The 15,964-nt window shown below is 45.8% G+C and overlaps 1 protein-coding gene across 1 annotated transcript in view; it reads left to right on the forward strand.

Moving 5' to 3' along the window:
* Positions 1-15,964, forward strand: part of ERMP1 (endoplasmic reticulum metallopeptidase 1) — a 67,872-nt gene that overhangs the window by 12,041 nt on the left and 39,867 nt on the right. Inside the window, exon 2 of the mRNA XM_075317508.1 lies at positions 12,302-12,603. Within this exon, the coding sequence (XP_075173623.1) occupies positions 12,302-12,603 (302 nt within the window). The remainder of the gene's footprint in view (positions 1-12,301; positions 12,604-15,964) is intronic.

Here is a 15,964-nt window from a genome sequence, read left to right on the forward strand (position 1 = left end):
GATATTTACCTTCGTTACCAGCCTCCGCCCTTGCTGCCAGTGCCGGCTCCTGCTCTGTGCACATGTGGCTGCAGTACACATCGGGTAATTAACCCGATGTATACTGTAGCAAGGAGAGCAAGGAGCCAGCGCTAAGCAGTGTGCGCGGCTCCCTGCTCTCTGCACTGTGACATGTAGCTGCAGTACACATCGGGTTAATTAACCCGATGTGTACTGTACCTAGGAGAGCAAGGAGCCAGCGCTAAGCGCGTCTCCCTGCTCTCTGCACATGTAGCACAGCGACGTTATGATCGCTGCTTCTGCTGTGTTTGACAGCTAAGCAGCGATCATAACAGCAACTTACAAGGTCGCTGTTACGTCACAGAAAATGGTGACGTAACAGCGACGTCGTTGTCGCTGTCGCTTAGTGTGAACCCAGCTTAACTCACACTACAGTTTACCAATTTGTACACTTGGGGATTATGTAGTAGTTTCTGACTAGATTTCCACCTCCTATGAATTAAATACTTCTCCACCTGTTCTGCATCAGCTGGCTTTTCAGGTTTCATGAGATTATCAGGTTTTATGAGGGACACGCCTATGTTGCATGATAAGCGTACATTTCTACTATCATTTTTTCTATTCAATTAATGGGTGTTGTTTGTAGGATTGCTTGACAAAGATTTCATGATGATCCTCCCTATTACTGTAGGCTTTTTATTTAAAGAGGACTTGTCAGCAGGTGAAAAGTGGCTGCTTCAGCTCATATTTTATGCTGCTTCTCAGTATTCCTTTGAGTATTGTTCTTGCCCTTTGTTTTTTTCCTCCACTGTTTCCCAGAGCCATAACTTTTTATTTTTCTTTCCACATAGATGTATCAGGGCTGTTTTTTGTGGATCAAGATGTAATTTTGAATGACACCATTCATATAGTTGTCACGTTCTCACCAGAGTCCACTCCTGCAACTTCTGCTTCGATCACCAGGTGGCGCCGTGTTCCCGCCGTAGACAGTGCTGGTGATAGGAGAGGAATTTGTGCCAGTGGCTCTGGTGGACACAGGCTCCGCTCATCTACTAAGGCTGCTTTCACACTTCTGTCTTTTTCCATCAGTCATAATCCGTTTTGTGACTGATGTGACGGAAGCGTTGGAGAATGTGGTGTAACTGATGGAACAGATCCGTTAAAAAAAACGTATCTGGCAAAGAGAATCCAGCTGTGGCCGTGGGTAACCTGAGTGAGGTTGACAGCGCAACTCACTTTAGTTGCTCCGTGGAGCTTACAGCGAGCTGCGGTGTTCTACAGCCGCTCCTGTCAGCTTCCGATGTAGCAGAGCTGAAAGCGTCGTGGGACCTAGTGTTGATTACGTCGGACCTGCAGCGTTATTAGGGGATTATTAAAGTGGTGAAAGAGGGTGGTTTTGGTTTTTTTTGTCTTTTATTTCAAATAAAGGATTTTTCAGTGTTTGTGTTTATTTACTTTCACTACAGTTTAGTGATGGGGTGTGTCTCATAGACGCCAGCCATCACTAAGCTAGGACTTAGTGGCAGCTAAGGGCTGCCATTAACTCCTTATTACCCCGATTGCCACCGCATCAGGCTAATCGGGATGAGCTGGGTAGAGTCCCGGGACTGTCGCATTTAATGGATGCAGAATTTTCGGACGGCTGTTTGCTGGGTGCTGCTCCCCATCCTGAGAATACCAGCCCTCAGCCATGTGGCTTTACCTTGGCTGGTATCAAAATTTCAAAATTGAGGGGGACCGCACGCCGATTTTTTTTTTTTTTTTTTTTTTTTTTTTTTTAAGAATGTATTTTACTGCAAGATATAGACCCGCCCACCGGCGGCTGTGATTGGTTGCAGTGAAACAGCTGTCACTCAGCGTGGGGGCTCGTCTGACTGCAATCAATCATAGGCGCCGGTGGGCAGGGGAAGCAGTGAATATGAGATGGAATAATGAGCGGCTGGCATTTTCAAAAGCAGGAGAAGCCCCCTGAGCAGTGTGTCAGCTTTGCAGCGCCCGTGATTGGGGAGTATGAGAGAGGGGGTGAGAAGGAGAGACCGACAGAGAGAGAGACCGACTGAGACAGACAGACAGACAGACAGAGAAAGAGAGAGAGATTTTCTAACCAGAAAGGAATTTACACATCTGAGCATGCTCTGTTGCTAAAAGACGGAACCATCACCACAATACGTCATTTGACGGATTCTGCCGCCCATAGGCTTCTATTATAACACACAACGAACGCCGACGCATCTGTCGCTGTCAGTTTTTTCGCCACACAGAAAAAAACGTTACATTCTGCGTTGCTTCCGCTTGACGGTCAGTCACTCCATGACTGATACGTCGCGCGGCGTATGCAACGCAGGGCCATCAGTCGCAACCCGTCGTTAATAGAAGTCTATGGGGAAAAAACTGAATCCTGCAAAATATTTTGCAGGATACCCTATTCACTCAAGACAACGGGTTGGGACTGATACAAAAAGACGGAAATGTGAAAGCAGCCTAAGCTGGGTTTCCCTGGGACCTGCAGTACCATTCGCTGACTGTAGGTGGCGTGTGTCTTCCAGTTGAAGTTACCACCTTTCAGCTACATCCAATGAGAAGACGACACACCCTTCTAATTCCCCCTCTTGTCTGCTGGTCACTGCCAGAGATGGTTCTGAAATCCTGCTTCCTAATTCCAGTTCTGTTCTGTGTAGTTATTCCTGTGTTTTGACTGCTGCCTGTTCTCACTACCCTCCTGCCTACCGTTTTTGTACCTCGCTGCCCGATCTGAATTTGACCTCCGCCTGATTTTCTGATTACATCCTTGCCTGCCTGATTTTGTCCCTGTTCTATATTTCCTGGTTTGACCCTGCCAGTCTACTACTCTCATCGGACTGCAGCATACCACAGGTAGTGATCTCCAGGGCCCTGTGTAATTCCAAATCTCTGTATAGGGGTTATAGGGTTTCAGGGTTCTCGGGGTCCTGTTTTGGGAGCGGCTTTCTTCTAGCCTGTCCATTACAGCCAGTCGGAGTCTGTAGTTTCAGGCAGGCGTTACAATAGTGCACTAGAAAACGAGAAAACTTTTTTTTTTTTTATAATTCTTTATTTAACCGAAAAACATGGGAATACATCAATCCAGAACAGTAGCATAACAATTTACGACCATTGTACATTGTCACCCATCAGGCTAACTGTAACAACTGATAACTACCACACTTTGACTCCTCCATGTTTACCCGGGAATTTTCAAGTATAGAGATTCTGTAGAGAATTAAGGAGAGAAAGAGAAAGAAGCAAGAGAGCAGAAGAAAGTAGACCATAGACGAATAGGAGGGAGCACACAAAAAGGGGGGTAGGAATGGGGGGGTAAAGAGCAGAACATAAGGGAACAAACAGCCACTAGGCAGAGATCCATCATCTCAGAACACCACTGTCTAATGGCAGAAGAAGACCCCCCTCAGTCAGGGGGGATCCAGGTACCGTATTCCTTGGAGAATTTAAACTCGATCCAGGGAAACCAAGTTCTGTGAAAAGCCTCCTGTCTGTCGTGGAGAGACGCCGTCAGGTCCTCCATATGCAGCAATTCATTCACCCTGTTCGCCCACATTGATAGTGTCGGCGGAGTGGGGGATCTCCATTTCAGGGGGATGCACGTCCTGGCGGCCATCACCAGGAAGCTTAATAGAGACCCCTTATAAGCACGGACAGAGGAGTCGGGCAGTTGAAGCAAGAAGAGCTCCGGGCCCAGGGTCTGCGCGAGTCCAACCACATGCCCGATCACCCCCCGCATCCCCTCCCAAAACCGCTGCAACTCCGGGCATGCCCAGAATATGTGCAGGAAGTCACCTTCCCCAGTCCCACATCTCCAACAACTGGAGTCTACACCAGTGGAGTTTCGTCGGGACCCTATACCATCGAGAGATACATTTATAGTTGGCCTCTTGGAGTTTGGAGCTAACTGATGTTTTGTGGGCGAGTAACAGCACTTTATTTCTTTGCGAGGTCGAGAGGGTGAGGCCCAGGTCTGACTCCCAATGCAAGAGAAACCCCGGCAGGGACAGGTCTGTAGAGTTGCATAGCATGGAGTGTGAAATGGCCAGGGAGTGTCGGAGAGACCCCCTTTCCATACACAGCTTCTCAAAGTCGGTGAGGGGTCTGTCAAACTGACTATGGACCGGTAGAGTAACGAGAAAGTGTCGCAGTTGTAAGGAACGCCACGGGCCCAGGGGTCCAGGGACCCGGAAGCTCCGAAGTTCCTCTATTGTTGGCCAATGCCCCCCGACTCCGATGTGTTGAGCGCGGAATCTATTTAGATCCAGAGGCGAAACATTGGGTCAGAGAGACCCGGTGAAAAATTCGGGGCGCCAATGATCGGAGAAAGGGGAGAGGGCAAGGGCAGTAGGGCTCTCCGGACCACCTCCTGGGAACAACAAGATAGCGTAGCACCAATCGTAGGATGGGATTTGAGTTCTGTGCCCACAGGGGGAAGTGCCCAGGGAAGCCCCGCCAATGGCATGTCAGTAAAGCTCTGCTCCACCTGAACCCAAGCCTTGGCTTTAGAATGGCGACACCAGTCCACCACCCTGGCCTTGTGTGTGGCAATGTAATACGTCTTGAGGTCCGGGAGACCCAGCCCCCCCCCCCCCCCGAGCCCTAGGTCTACACAACAACGACCGTGCCAGTCTCGCCGGCTTGTTTGCCCATAGGAACATCGTTTGTAGAGAGGAAACTTCTCTAAAGAATGGCCTGGGGATCCCTATGGGTAGGGTCTGAAGGAGGTACAAGAGTCTCGGAAAAATGTTCATCTTAAAAATTGCGGCCCGTCCGAACCACGTGAAAGTGCCTTTTGACCAGGTTTTACAGTCTTCTTTAATTTTTTGGAGCAGAGGGGTAAAGTTCAACTGGAAAAGGGAGCTCACGTCGGCCGACAATTTAAGTCCCAAGTATCGCAGGTACTGAGGAGCCCACTGAATATCAGAGGCTCCCCGCAGCTGCGAAACTACCTCCGCGGGGAGGTTAACGCCCAGAGCCTCCGATTTTAGACAAGTTGACCTTGAAGTTGGAGAGGAGGGAGTAACGATTAAATTCCTGCATTAGCACTGGGAGTGATTCGGCTGGGTCAGCGATAAAAAATAATAGATCATCCGCAAAGGCTGCTACCTTATGAGTCGCTCCCCCGATCTCTGGTCCCTTAATGCTAGTGTTCATCCGAATGTGTCGCAGTAGGGGCTCTAATGTGAGTATGAATATCATTGGGGAAAGCGGACAACCCTGCCGGGTAATCGGAAAACTCTCTGAAAGCACTCCATTAACCCAAACACGAGCCGACGGTGCACTATATAGAGAACCTATCCAACTTAGCATGTTTCCCCCCAGCCCTAGGAAAGCAAGGACACCGTCCAGGAACGTCCAGCTGACCCGGTCGAACACCTTCTCGGCGTCTGTCGACAACAACATGAGAGATCCACCATCAGATCTGGCCCTATGAATCAGGTTTATGGCCCTCGTGGTGTTATCCCTAGCCTCCCTGCCCAGCATGAACCCGAGCCTGGTCAGAATGGACTATACCCCCTAGCAGTGGGGACAGTCGCTCGGCCAGAATCTTAGCAAACAACTTTAGGTCCACATTGAGCAGGGAGATCGGGCAATAGTTGGCACAAGTGGAGGGATCCCTCCCCTCTTTAGGAATAACCACAATGGTAGCAGCAAGGGCATCTCTTGGTAAAGGTGGGGATGGACACGATGGGATGTTGTTGAAGGCTGCTAGAAAATGGGGGGTCAATATAGGACCCAGCTTCTTGTAATAGGCCACCGGGAGCCCATCCGGCCCCGGTGCCTTACCTGAAGGGGAATTCTTAAGGGCCGCAGCTAGCTCCGCCTCAGAAATCGGTGCCTCCAGTGCCTTTATATCTTCCGGTTTAAGCCTTGGGAGTCCTGAGGATCTTAAATAATCCTGGATTCTTTCCCTGGCTGTCTCCCTATCGTCCTCTGTCAAGTTGTTGTCAATCGAATACAGGGCTGAGTAAAAGTCCCTAAATGCACCAGCAATGTCAGCCGGAAGTGAGGCTCTCTCCCCAGATTGTTTCCGTATATGTGGTATAAACCCCTTCAACCTTTGAATCCGCAACGCCCTTGCTAGAGTCCTATTTTTGTTTCCGAATTCATAAAAATGCCTTCGGCATCTTGCAAATGAGGCTTTAGCTTTGTTGGAAAGCAGCGATTTCAACTTTTCTCTTTTCTGAAAGAGAAGGGTTTTGGTCTCATCATCTAGTCGGTCTTTGTGAATCCTCTCCAACACGTGTATGTCTGCCAATAGCGACTCGATTTCCGCGTTTCTCTCCCGTTTCAACCGAGCGCCATGTTTAACAAACAGACCTCTCACTACACTTATGTGCTTTCCATTTTACCGCGGGTGTGGTGTCTCCCCGGGCGCAGAGGTTGAAGTACTCCTCCACCGCCTCCCGTATTTCCTGCATGGTCCCACGATCCCCCAGCAAAGAAGTATTCAATGTCCATTGGCCTTGTTTAACCAATGGGCGCACTAGGGAGACATCTAGAATTATTAAAGCGTGGTCAGAAAACAAGATCTCATCTATTTCAGTACCCACCAGGCAGTGGAGATCCCTGTGTTTGATAAAGAAGTGGTCCAACCTTGAGTACGTATTATGGACAGCGGAGTAGAAGGAATAGTCCCTATCTGTCGGGTGTTGCACCCTCCATGCGTCGACTAGCTGGTATTCGTGTAATCCCCGTTTGACCCGACTATGAGCGGCTCTAGACATAGTGGCGGCACCCTTTGAAGTATCTATCTCTGGGTCCATAAAAAAATTAAAATCCCCTCCCACTATCAACGTGCCTTCTGAGAACTCGTCCAGGATGCTCAGGTATTTTAGCAGGGCCGAGCATTGCCCCGTGTTGGGAAGGTAAAGGGCCGCAAAGGTGAAGACCTGGGACTGGACACTACCTTTTATCATGATCAATCGCCCCTCCTTGTCCGTGTGGGTCCCCATCAACTCCCATGGCAGAGAGCTCGCAACCAGAATGCTTGTCCCCCTGGATCGTGGGTCAGGTGATGGCGAATGGTAGACCGTCGAGTATCTCCGGTCAGACAGCTTATATGGTTTATCTAGGCAATAGTGGGTTTCTTGTAAGAAGATTACCTGAAGTCGCCTTTTCCACAACAGGTTCAGGAGGATTGAGCGCTTCTCTGGGCTGTGAAGGCCCTTGACGTTCAGGGACCCCACTCTAAGATCAGGTTTGGACATCTGCTTCGCGGCTTCAACAGGGACCTATGGGGAAACGACAAGGACAAGACGCACAAACACACCACGGGGAAAGGTATTAAGGGGGGGAGAAAAAAGGGGGAGATGTAGAAGTAGAGGGAGGGTGAAAAAGGAGAAAAAGGAAAAGAGAGAAAAATTAGGCGAAAAAAGGAGAAAAAGGAAGAAAACGGAAACCAAGAAAAGACGCTCTCAAAGAGCTTGCAGGCCTATGGGCCCGCCCTAGGCCTACTAGGGCAGTCTCAACGAAGACGGTAGTGAACACACGTATGAAACCCACCCGCCCCCCCCCCCCCCACCCCGCTATATACTGGCTATCACCCCTGTAAACCCACAGAAGGCAATGCTTATTATGAATTCCAACAGCCTCTCCTCCGCCGCCACCTTCAGACCATATGTATGGCCCACCCCCCACCCCCCCACACTGGAACAGAAACCCCAGAAAATGCAAGGGTACGCAATACACCAAAACAGTAATCCAAGAATGGAGCCTTGTAAACTTCTCAGCCACTGCCACTGCTTGGCATGAAACCTGGAACCTTTCCCCTCTTCTGCATCTGGGGGCTCGTGGACTCCCAGGATAACCAGTCTAGAATGGGGAGATCGGGCAAATCCAGGAATTTGTATAGGGCCGGCAGGTCCGCAGGATGCTTCAATAGGAAGACAGACGACCCTTTCCAGACAATAAGGTGGAACGGATGGCCCCAGCGATACGAGGCGTTCACCTCCTTGATTTTAACCAGGAGTGGTTGAAGCTGCCACCTCATGTAAAGTGTGCGGCTAGAGACATCAGAGAAAAGCTTTAATAACTGCACCGTCCATCTTTACAGGCCCGAACTCCCAGGCCCTTCTCAGGATCTGCTCCTTGTCCGTGAAGAAGTGTAAACGGCAGAGAACGTCTCTTGGTGCGGACGAGCCGGCTCCCTGGGTGGCCCTGGCAACTCTGTGTACTCTGTCGCATAGAAACGTGGCATCCAGTGGTCTATTAGTGACAGTATTAAATATTTCTTCACCTTGGTATGGAGCAACTCAGTGGGCCAGTCCTCTGGGATACCTTTTACTCTTATGTTGTTGCGGCGTCCTCTGTTCTCTTGGTCGTCCAGCAACAGTGTCATATACCTTAAGCGGTTATTGTAGGCCACACATTCTTTCTCCAGCCGTGTGACTCTGCTTTCCATAGAATATTGAGCCTGTTCAGTGGCTGTGACCCTGTCGTCCAAGGCCCCTATCTCCTCTCTCACCGCAGTGATGGCCTGTTGATGAGATTGCTCTATTCTGCAGACCAGTACATCTAGGTCACTTTTACTTGGAAGGGCTAAGATTAACTCCCTCAGTGCCTGTATATCTGGTGTATTATGAGCAGGGCTCGCACATGTGGGGGAGGGAGCCGGGCTGCCCAGGGGAGGCCCCCGCACAGGGAGGAAGATAGCTGGAATGTCTCTGCCTGGGGATTTCTCTGGTGAGTGCAGGGAGCAGCTCTCATGCACTGGGCTTGTGCTGGCCGGGTGCTGCAGGCCTGTCAGGGCCCCCACGATCTGGGCCCCCCCCCCCCCACTCCTCCGTTTCTCCTCACCTTCCTCCTCGCAGTGCCCTGCGGGTCCCGTGGCGTCCCCGCTGTGGAGCTTTTCAGCTGTGCGGTGTCTTTTCATTGGCTGGGACGCCCTCTCTGCAGCCGCTCTCGTCCCTGCTCCGTTGCGGGGGCTCGCGCCGGCCGTCGCTGACTTCTGCGGCATCCCTGCCTGTGGGGATCCCCCCCCCAGCGGGCCGCAGCATGGGAGCCGGCGCCATCTTAACGCTGCTGCCCGCACTCCTCATCTCCAGCGGCGCCCCGCTGAAGAAACTCTCCATTCTTCCTCCTGGACGCACAGCTCCAGCCACCGTGGTGAGTGCTCCCTGGGGCTTCCTTTTTAGGCGGCATTAGATTGCGGAGAGGCTGTAGTTTAGCTGAATACGGGCAGTGGATGTAGGAGCTCAGGTAGTTTGCTTCCTCACACCACCATGTTCAAGCCACGCCCCAGAAAACTTTTTTTTTTTTAAGTACACTGAAAATTGTGAAACAAATGCAATTCTGACATTGTTTTTTTTTTTTTTTTTTAATTGTTTTTACTGTATACATTGTTTGGTAAAAATGACCTGGCGATATGATTCTCCTCATCAGTATGATTACGGCAATATTGTTCTGGTTATGTTGCCATTTTCTGAAATCCATAGCATTATCAATATTTAGCCAATAGAGCCATTTGATGGATTATTTGTTCATGGACAAGGCAATGTTTTTATTGATACAATTTTGGGGTAGCTATGACCTTTTGATCTCACCATTTTTTACACCGTTTTTTGTTCTAATGAAGTGATCAAAAAAAGTAATTTTGTTTTTTATTTTTTTTTTATTTTTATGATGTTAACTGCTTGAGTTAATTTTATATTTTGATAGGGTATCACCACGCTCGGAAAATAACAAACTGTCTTTTGTTTTATTATCTTTACTTCTAATAGGGGAAAAAGGGGGTGAATTGACTTTTTTTTTTTTTCTTCATATTTCTTAAAATATTTTTTTTTTATATTTCACTGTATTTGTTAGTCCTGATTGCTATATCTGACTATACCATAGTATCGCTGTATACAGCAAAAATCACAGTCTTTGAAGCCCAGCTGCTGGTTTGATGTCAAGGGCGCTCCATAATGACAAGTACAGAGGTTTTCAGGAGACCCTTACCAGTAATCACTACCCATCGGCAACCTACAATCACGTCTAGCGTAATAGAATGGTGTGCCCCTATGCTAGTGCACTGTTAATGCTGCCGTCCAAGTTTGACAGCAGCATTTAACTGGTTAAGAGTCGAGGGTGGAGCAGGTATTGTATCTAACACACAGCCATTACCTGCCATGTATGGCGCGAGCTCAGTGTGTGAACCCGCTCCAGATACCCACTACTGGCTTGCTCTGTATATGTACAGTAGATGTCAGTAAGGAGTTAAAGGAGTTTTCCAGGACTTCAATTTTGATAACCTATCTTAGCTAGGTCATCAATATCAAATCGTAGTTGTATAACACTAAATAGTTTTAGTATAGGGACTCACAAGACAATGAGGACCTTTGAAAGGGGTTGCAAGCTTGCCTATTTTGGCCAAAATATTGACCAATATCTCAGGCATTTCTTTTTCATCTTTTTCAGGTTGCAGCCAGGCTCTATAGTAGTGCTTTGGGGAATTTGAGTGTCTATCCATTTTGGGTGCAATTATATAGTGTTGGGTATCCTGCCTCATCTAATGATGTGGGAGAAGCTAATAAGCTGTAAGCCAAGATACAAATAACAGACATTGGGAAGCTGGCGGCAGGCAGGGGAAGGGATTTTGTGGCTACTCTTTTCGGCCCTTTGGCTAATGTGGGCCGAACTGTAACAGCCAGAAGGCCAGAAGTGGTCCACGAGTCGTACTTTGCCCTGGTCTGCTATAGTGCTTTAATATTGTGACCTGGGGTTGGTAAGGAAAGTTGCATTTATTTCTGTAATGTTTTTGCAACTTTGTTATTTTGAGTGAGTTTTTAAGGTTTTATTCTAAGTGCCTCCTAATTGTTTCCTGTGTGTGTGCTAACATGCTAATAAATATGCAGCGTCACAGGATGATCTCACCCACCTCTCCGCAGCCATCGCATCGGACAGGGGATTTCGGCTTAGTGCACATGACCCCGGACTTCCGGTCATGTGCACTACTTCAGTTTAAAGCCAGGACCTGTACAACCGGATTCATAGTGCGCATGACCCAAACTCCGGGGTCATGTGCACTGACACATGACGCTGCTTATTCATTAGCATATTAGCATGCCCACAGGGGTGTACTAACATGCTAATGGGGGCGACTCGCCGGGGAACTAATGTGTAACAAACTAACTAACATTTGTGTAACAAATTTTCGACAGGTGTTAACCATTTTACCTGGGCCATTTTTGGGGTTTTCTATGAAATTATGTCCAATTTGCCTTTTTTCTCATTTTTGTGTTGTTCCAATACACAGAATATAAACATGTAACTGCAATAATTTTCTTGGAGAAATATTTCATTTACTGGGAACATTTCAAGGGTGTCAACACTTTCAGCCATGACTGTATGCATGCATGCATATGTGTGTATATATGTATATGTATATATATGTGTATATGTGTATATGTGTGTAATAAATATATATAATATATGTGTGTGTGTATATATATATATATATATATATATATATATATATATATATATATATATATATATATATATATATATACATATAATATGTGTGTGTGTATATATGTATATATATATATGTGTGTATATATATGTATATATTATACATATGTGTGTGTGTGTGTGTGTGTGTGTGTGTGTGTATATATATATATATACATATAATGTGTGTATATGTATATGTGTGTGTATATATATATATATATATGTGTGTGTGTGTGTGTGTGTATATGTAGGTATATGTATATGTGTGTGTGTATATATATATATATGTGTGTGTGTGCATATGTAGGTATATGTATATGTGTGTGTGTATATATATATATATATATACACACATATTTATACATATATATATATACACACATATTTATACACATACATATACACATATTTATACATATATATACACATACATATACACATATATATATATATATGTATATATCTATATGTATGTGTACATGTGTGTGTGTGTATATATATATATATATATATATATATATTACACACGTGTATATATGTGTGTATGTGTATGTATGATTTTATATATATATATATATATATATATATATATATATATATATATATATATATAATATATATAAACACACACACACACACACACTATAACTATATATATATATATATATTATATATACACACACTATATATATATATATATATATATATATATATATATATATATATATATATATAAAATGTGTATGTATGTAATATATGTGTGAGTACAAGTAGGCTGGTACATTTTTAAGAACCTTTTACACTTTACACATGTTAATCCCACTTTTTTTTTTTTTTACAGGGTTTACTTGGAACATATTACCGCCATAGACTCCAGGACAGTAGGGAGTCCTGCAAATGAAATCCTCACAGTTAACTATTTATTGGACAAGATCAATGAGATAGAAAAGAAGAGCAGCAAGAGCCACAAAATTGCAGTTGATATCCAAAGACCTACTGGATCATTCAGCATAGACTTTCTTGGAGGTTTTACCAGCTACTATGATAACATAACTAACATTGCTGTGAAATTGGAGCCGGTTCGGGGGTCACAGCATGCTGTGCTAGCAAATTGCCACTTTGACTCTGTCGCCAACACTCCAGGTAAGAATTACATTTGTTCATTTGAATAGATGGAGTGGTCACTTTTTAAAAAAAAAAAAAAAAAGACAGTAATAGTGATGGTCCTTTGAAAGTCTCTATCTACTTTAAATTTTTGTAGATATTTGGCCTTTTAGTTTTGATCATATTTCAATCACTATATTTTTTTCTAGGAAATACTATGACCTAATACCGAACCCAAAGAGTATAGAGATAAGTCTGTTAAAGCAAAACTCTATTCAAAACCTAAAAATTGATGTGTAACTTTGTATAATCTCATGCATTACATAGTTGGTAAGGAACCTGACAAATGGGGAGCTAGTTTGTGTGGTCTGTGCCAATAGGTGCACTGGAATGGTAACGGCAAAACAACCCTCAAAAAGAATATGGTTATGTAGGTGGTAATGATGGACAATTACTCTCTCCTTTCCAGTCTGAGTTTTCTCTAATTTAACATTTTGCTATTGTCCTTCTTATTACTGATAACATGAGGTAGCATCTGCAACCAATTCAGGTTGCACCAATAATTCAGCTCCTCCAGGTTGTCATATCCATGCATACCATCACAAAGATGTGTCCCACAGCACAGTCTCAAGAGCATGGAGAAGATAGCAGCACTTGATCCTTAACGTGAGGTGAGACAGACAGGGACGTAAGAAAGCTTCAACCCAACAGACTATTTTCTCCTTTTTATGACGAGGATAAGGCCTTGTGCGCACTAGGCGTTTTTGCCGCATTTTTAGCGGCGTTTTTTACCGCGTTTTTGTGCTGAAAACGCAGTGACATTGCTTCCCCAGCAATGTCTATGGGTTTTCAGAAGTGCTGTCCTCACACAGCGTTTTTTTGTAGCTGCGTTTTTGTGGTGACCACAAAAATGCAGCATGTCAATTATTTCTGCGTTTTTCACTGCGTTTTTCACCCATTGAGTTCAATGAGATGTTAAACAACGCAATGAAAAATGCATATAGCCGCGTTTCTATGACTAAAAACGCAGCTATAAACGCAATGGGTGGGCAGTATAGTGACGTGTACAGGAAGAGGATTCCTTCTGTTGGTAAACACAGAAGCATGAATCCTGCCGGTACCGTCACCGCTGCCTCCACCTCCCGTCCTGTGCATGTCAGCTCCGTGCGGCGCCATGTCATGGCGAGAGGTGGAGGCAGCGGCGAAAACCAAAGTGAACAGTAGAAAAAAAAAAAATGTCATATATACTCACCTGTCTGCCGGTGCCATGCCCGCTCCCAGCCCCTGTCTCGGTACCGCCGCTCCGGGTGTGTGCAGTCTCCCCGGGGCAGGACCTTGCTTGCAGGACCTGGCGCTGATCACCTGATGCAGTCACCTGACGCATCAGCTGATCGTAGTCTCGCCGGCTTTTTCGCGCCCGGCCGGCTATCAGCTGATCCTGCCGTCAGGGGACTTCATCAGCTGATTACCGGCAGCTCCTGCAGCGATCGGACGGGATCAGACTCCCGTCCAATCGATCGCTCCAGGAGCTGCCGGTAATCAGCACATAAGTGAGTATTATTTTTTTTTTTTTGCACCGATGCATCAGCTGATTGTATAATCGGCTTTTATACAATCAGCTGATGTGTGATGGGATTCACGTAGTTTAACCTGACATCATCTGATCGCTTTGCCTTCCAGCAAACCGATCAGATGATATTGGATCCGGATTGGACGGCGCGGGACCCTAACCCAGGATTACTGCGGAGGGGCGTTTATTTCAATAAAGATGGAGTCACTAATTGTGTTGTGTTTTATTTCTAATAAAAATATTTTTCTGTGTGTTGTTGTTTTTTTTTTTATCATTACTAGAAATTCATGGTGGCCATGTCTAATATTGGCGTGACACCATGAATTTCGGGCTTAGGGCTAGCTGATAATATACAGCTAGCCCTAACTCCATTATTACCTAGCTAGCCACCCGGCTTCAGGGCAGCTGGAAGAGTTGGATACAGCGCCAGAAGATGGCGCTTCTATGAAAGCGCCATTTTCTGGGGTGGCTGCGGACTGCAATTCGCAGTGGGGGTGCCCAGAAATCTTGGGCACCCTGCACTGTGGATTCCAATCCCCAGCTGCCTAGTTGTACCCGGCTGGACTCAAAAATTAGGCGAAGCCCACGTCATTTTTTTTTTTTTTTTTTAATTATTTCATGAAATTCATGAAATAATTAAAAAAAAAAAGGGCTTCTCTATATTTTTGGTTCCCAGCCGGGTACAAATAGGTAGCTGGGGGTTGGGGGCAGCCCGTACCTGCCTGCTGTACCCGGCTAGCATACAAAAATATGGCGAAGCCCACGTCATTTTTTTTTCTTTTTGGGCAAAAAACTGCATACAGTCCCGAATGGAGGATGCTGAGCCTTGTAGTTCTGCAGCTGCTGTCTGCTCTCCTGCATACACTAGTTCTGCAGCTGTCTGCTCTCCTGCATACCATGAACATTTTGAAGAAGGAAATGACATCAGACCTTTTTTTTTTTTTTTTTTTTCATCAACAATCTTTAATGGCATTGTGCACTGATTAAAAACGCAGTGAGCAAAAACGCAGCAAAAAACGCACCAAATCGCGGCAAAAACGCATGCGTTTTTGCCGCGTTTTTAGCCGCGGGTGCGTTTTTTGAGACAAAAACGCACATAAAAACGCAGCATGAAAAAAACGCCAAGTGCGCACATACCCTAAGAGGAACACTGTCAGTCCTACAACATGACCTCCTAGCAGAGTGCTGTTGTGCAAGTTTCTAACCAAATTGTCAGAAACAGATGCCATGAAGGTGACATGAGAGTCTGACGTTTTGTTGTGAGCCCTGTGCTCACAGCCCTACATTGTGTACATTCACCAGAGACAACCATAATTGGCAGGTTTGTCGTTGTCACTCAGTTTAGGGCAGGTTAACACTGAGCACATGTAAAAGAGCCTGGAGATTATTATTATTTCTTATAGCGCCCATTATTCCATGGGGCCTTACATGTAAAAAGGGGTACTCTTAGTAGGGACAAGTTCAACAATGATGCTTTGCTAAACATTACCTGCTACATCATCCAGGCTGACAGATTTAGCATTGGCTCAGTTATTGTCTGGGAGCTATTTCCTTGGAGGGTTGTATAAACGTCCATATGATGGCTATCATAACCTGACTGGGTACTTTGGTGAAATTTTCAGAGCTATTGTCAGACCTTACAATTTTTCTATGGGCCTTTTATTCCTACTGGTGAAGGACCATGCCAGACCTCACGTGGCTAAAGTGTGTGGGGCAGTTCATGGATGGTGAATGCATTGATACCATTTAATTGTTCTTGCGTTGCCCAGACCTGAACACAATTGTCCAGGAGCTCTCTGATGCCATGATCCATATCTGAGAGGAGCTCTT

Source organism: Anomaloglossus baeobatrachus, chromosome 1, assembly GCF_048569485.1.
Source record: "Anomaloglossus baeobatrachus isolate aAnoBae1 chromosome 1, aAnoBae1.hap1, whole genome shotgun sequence".
Taxonomy (NCBI): Eukaryota; Metazoa; Chordata; class Amphibia; order Anura; family Aromobatidae; genus Anomaloglossus; species Anomaloglossus baeobatrachus.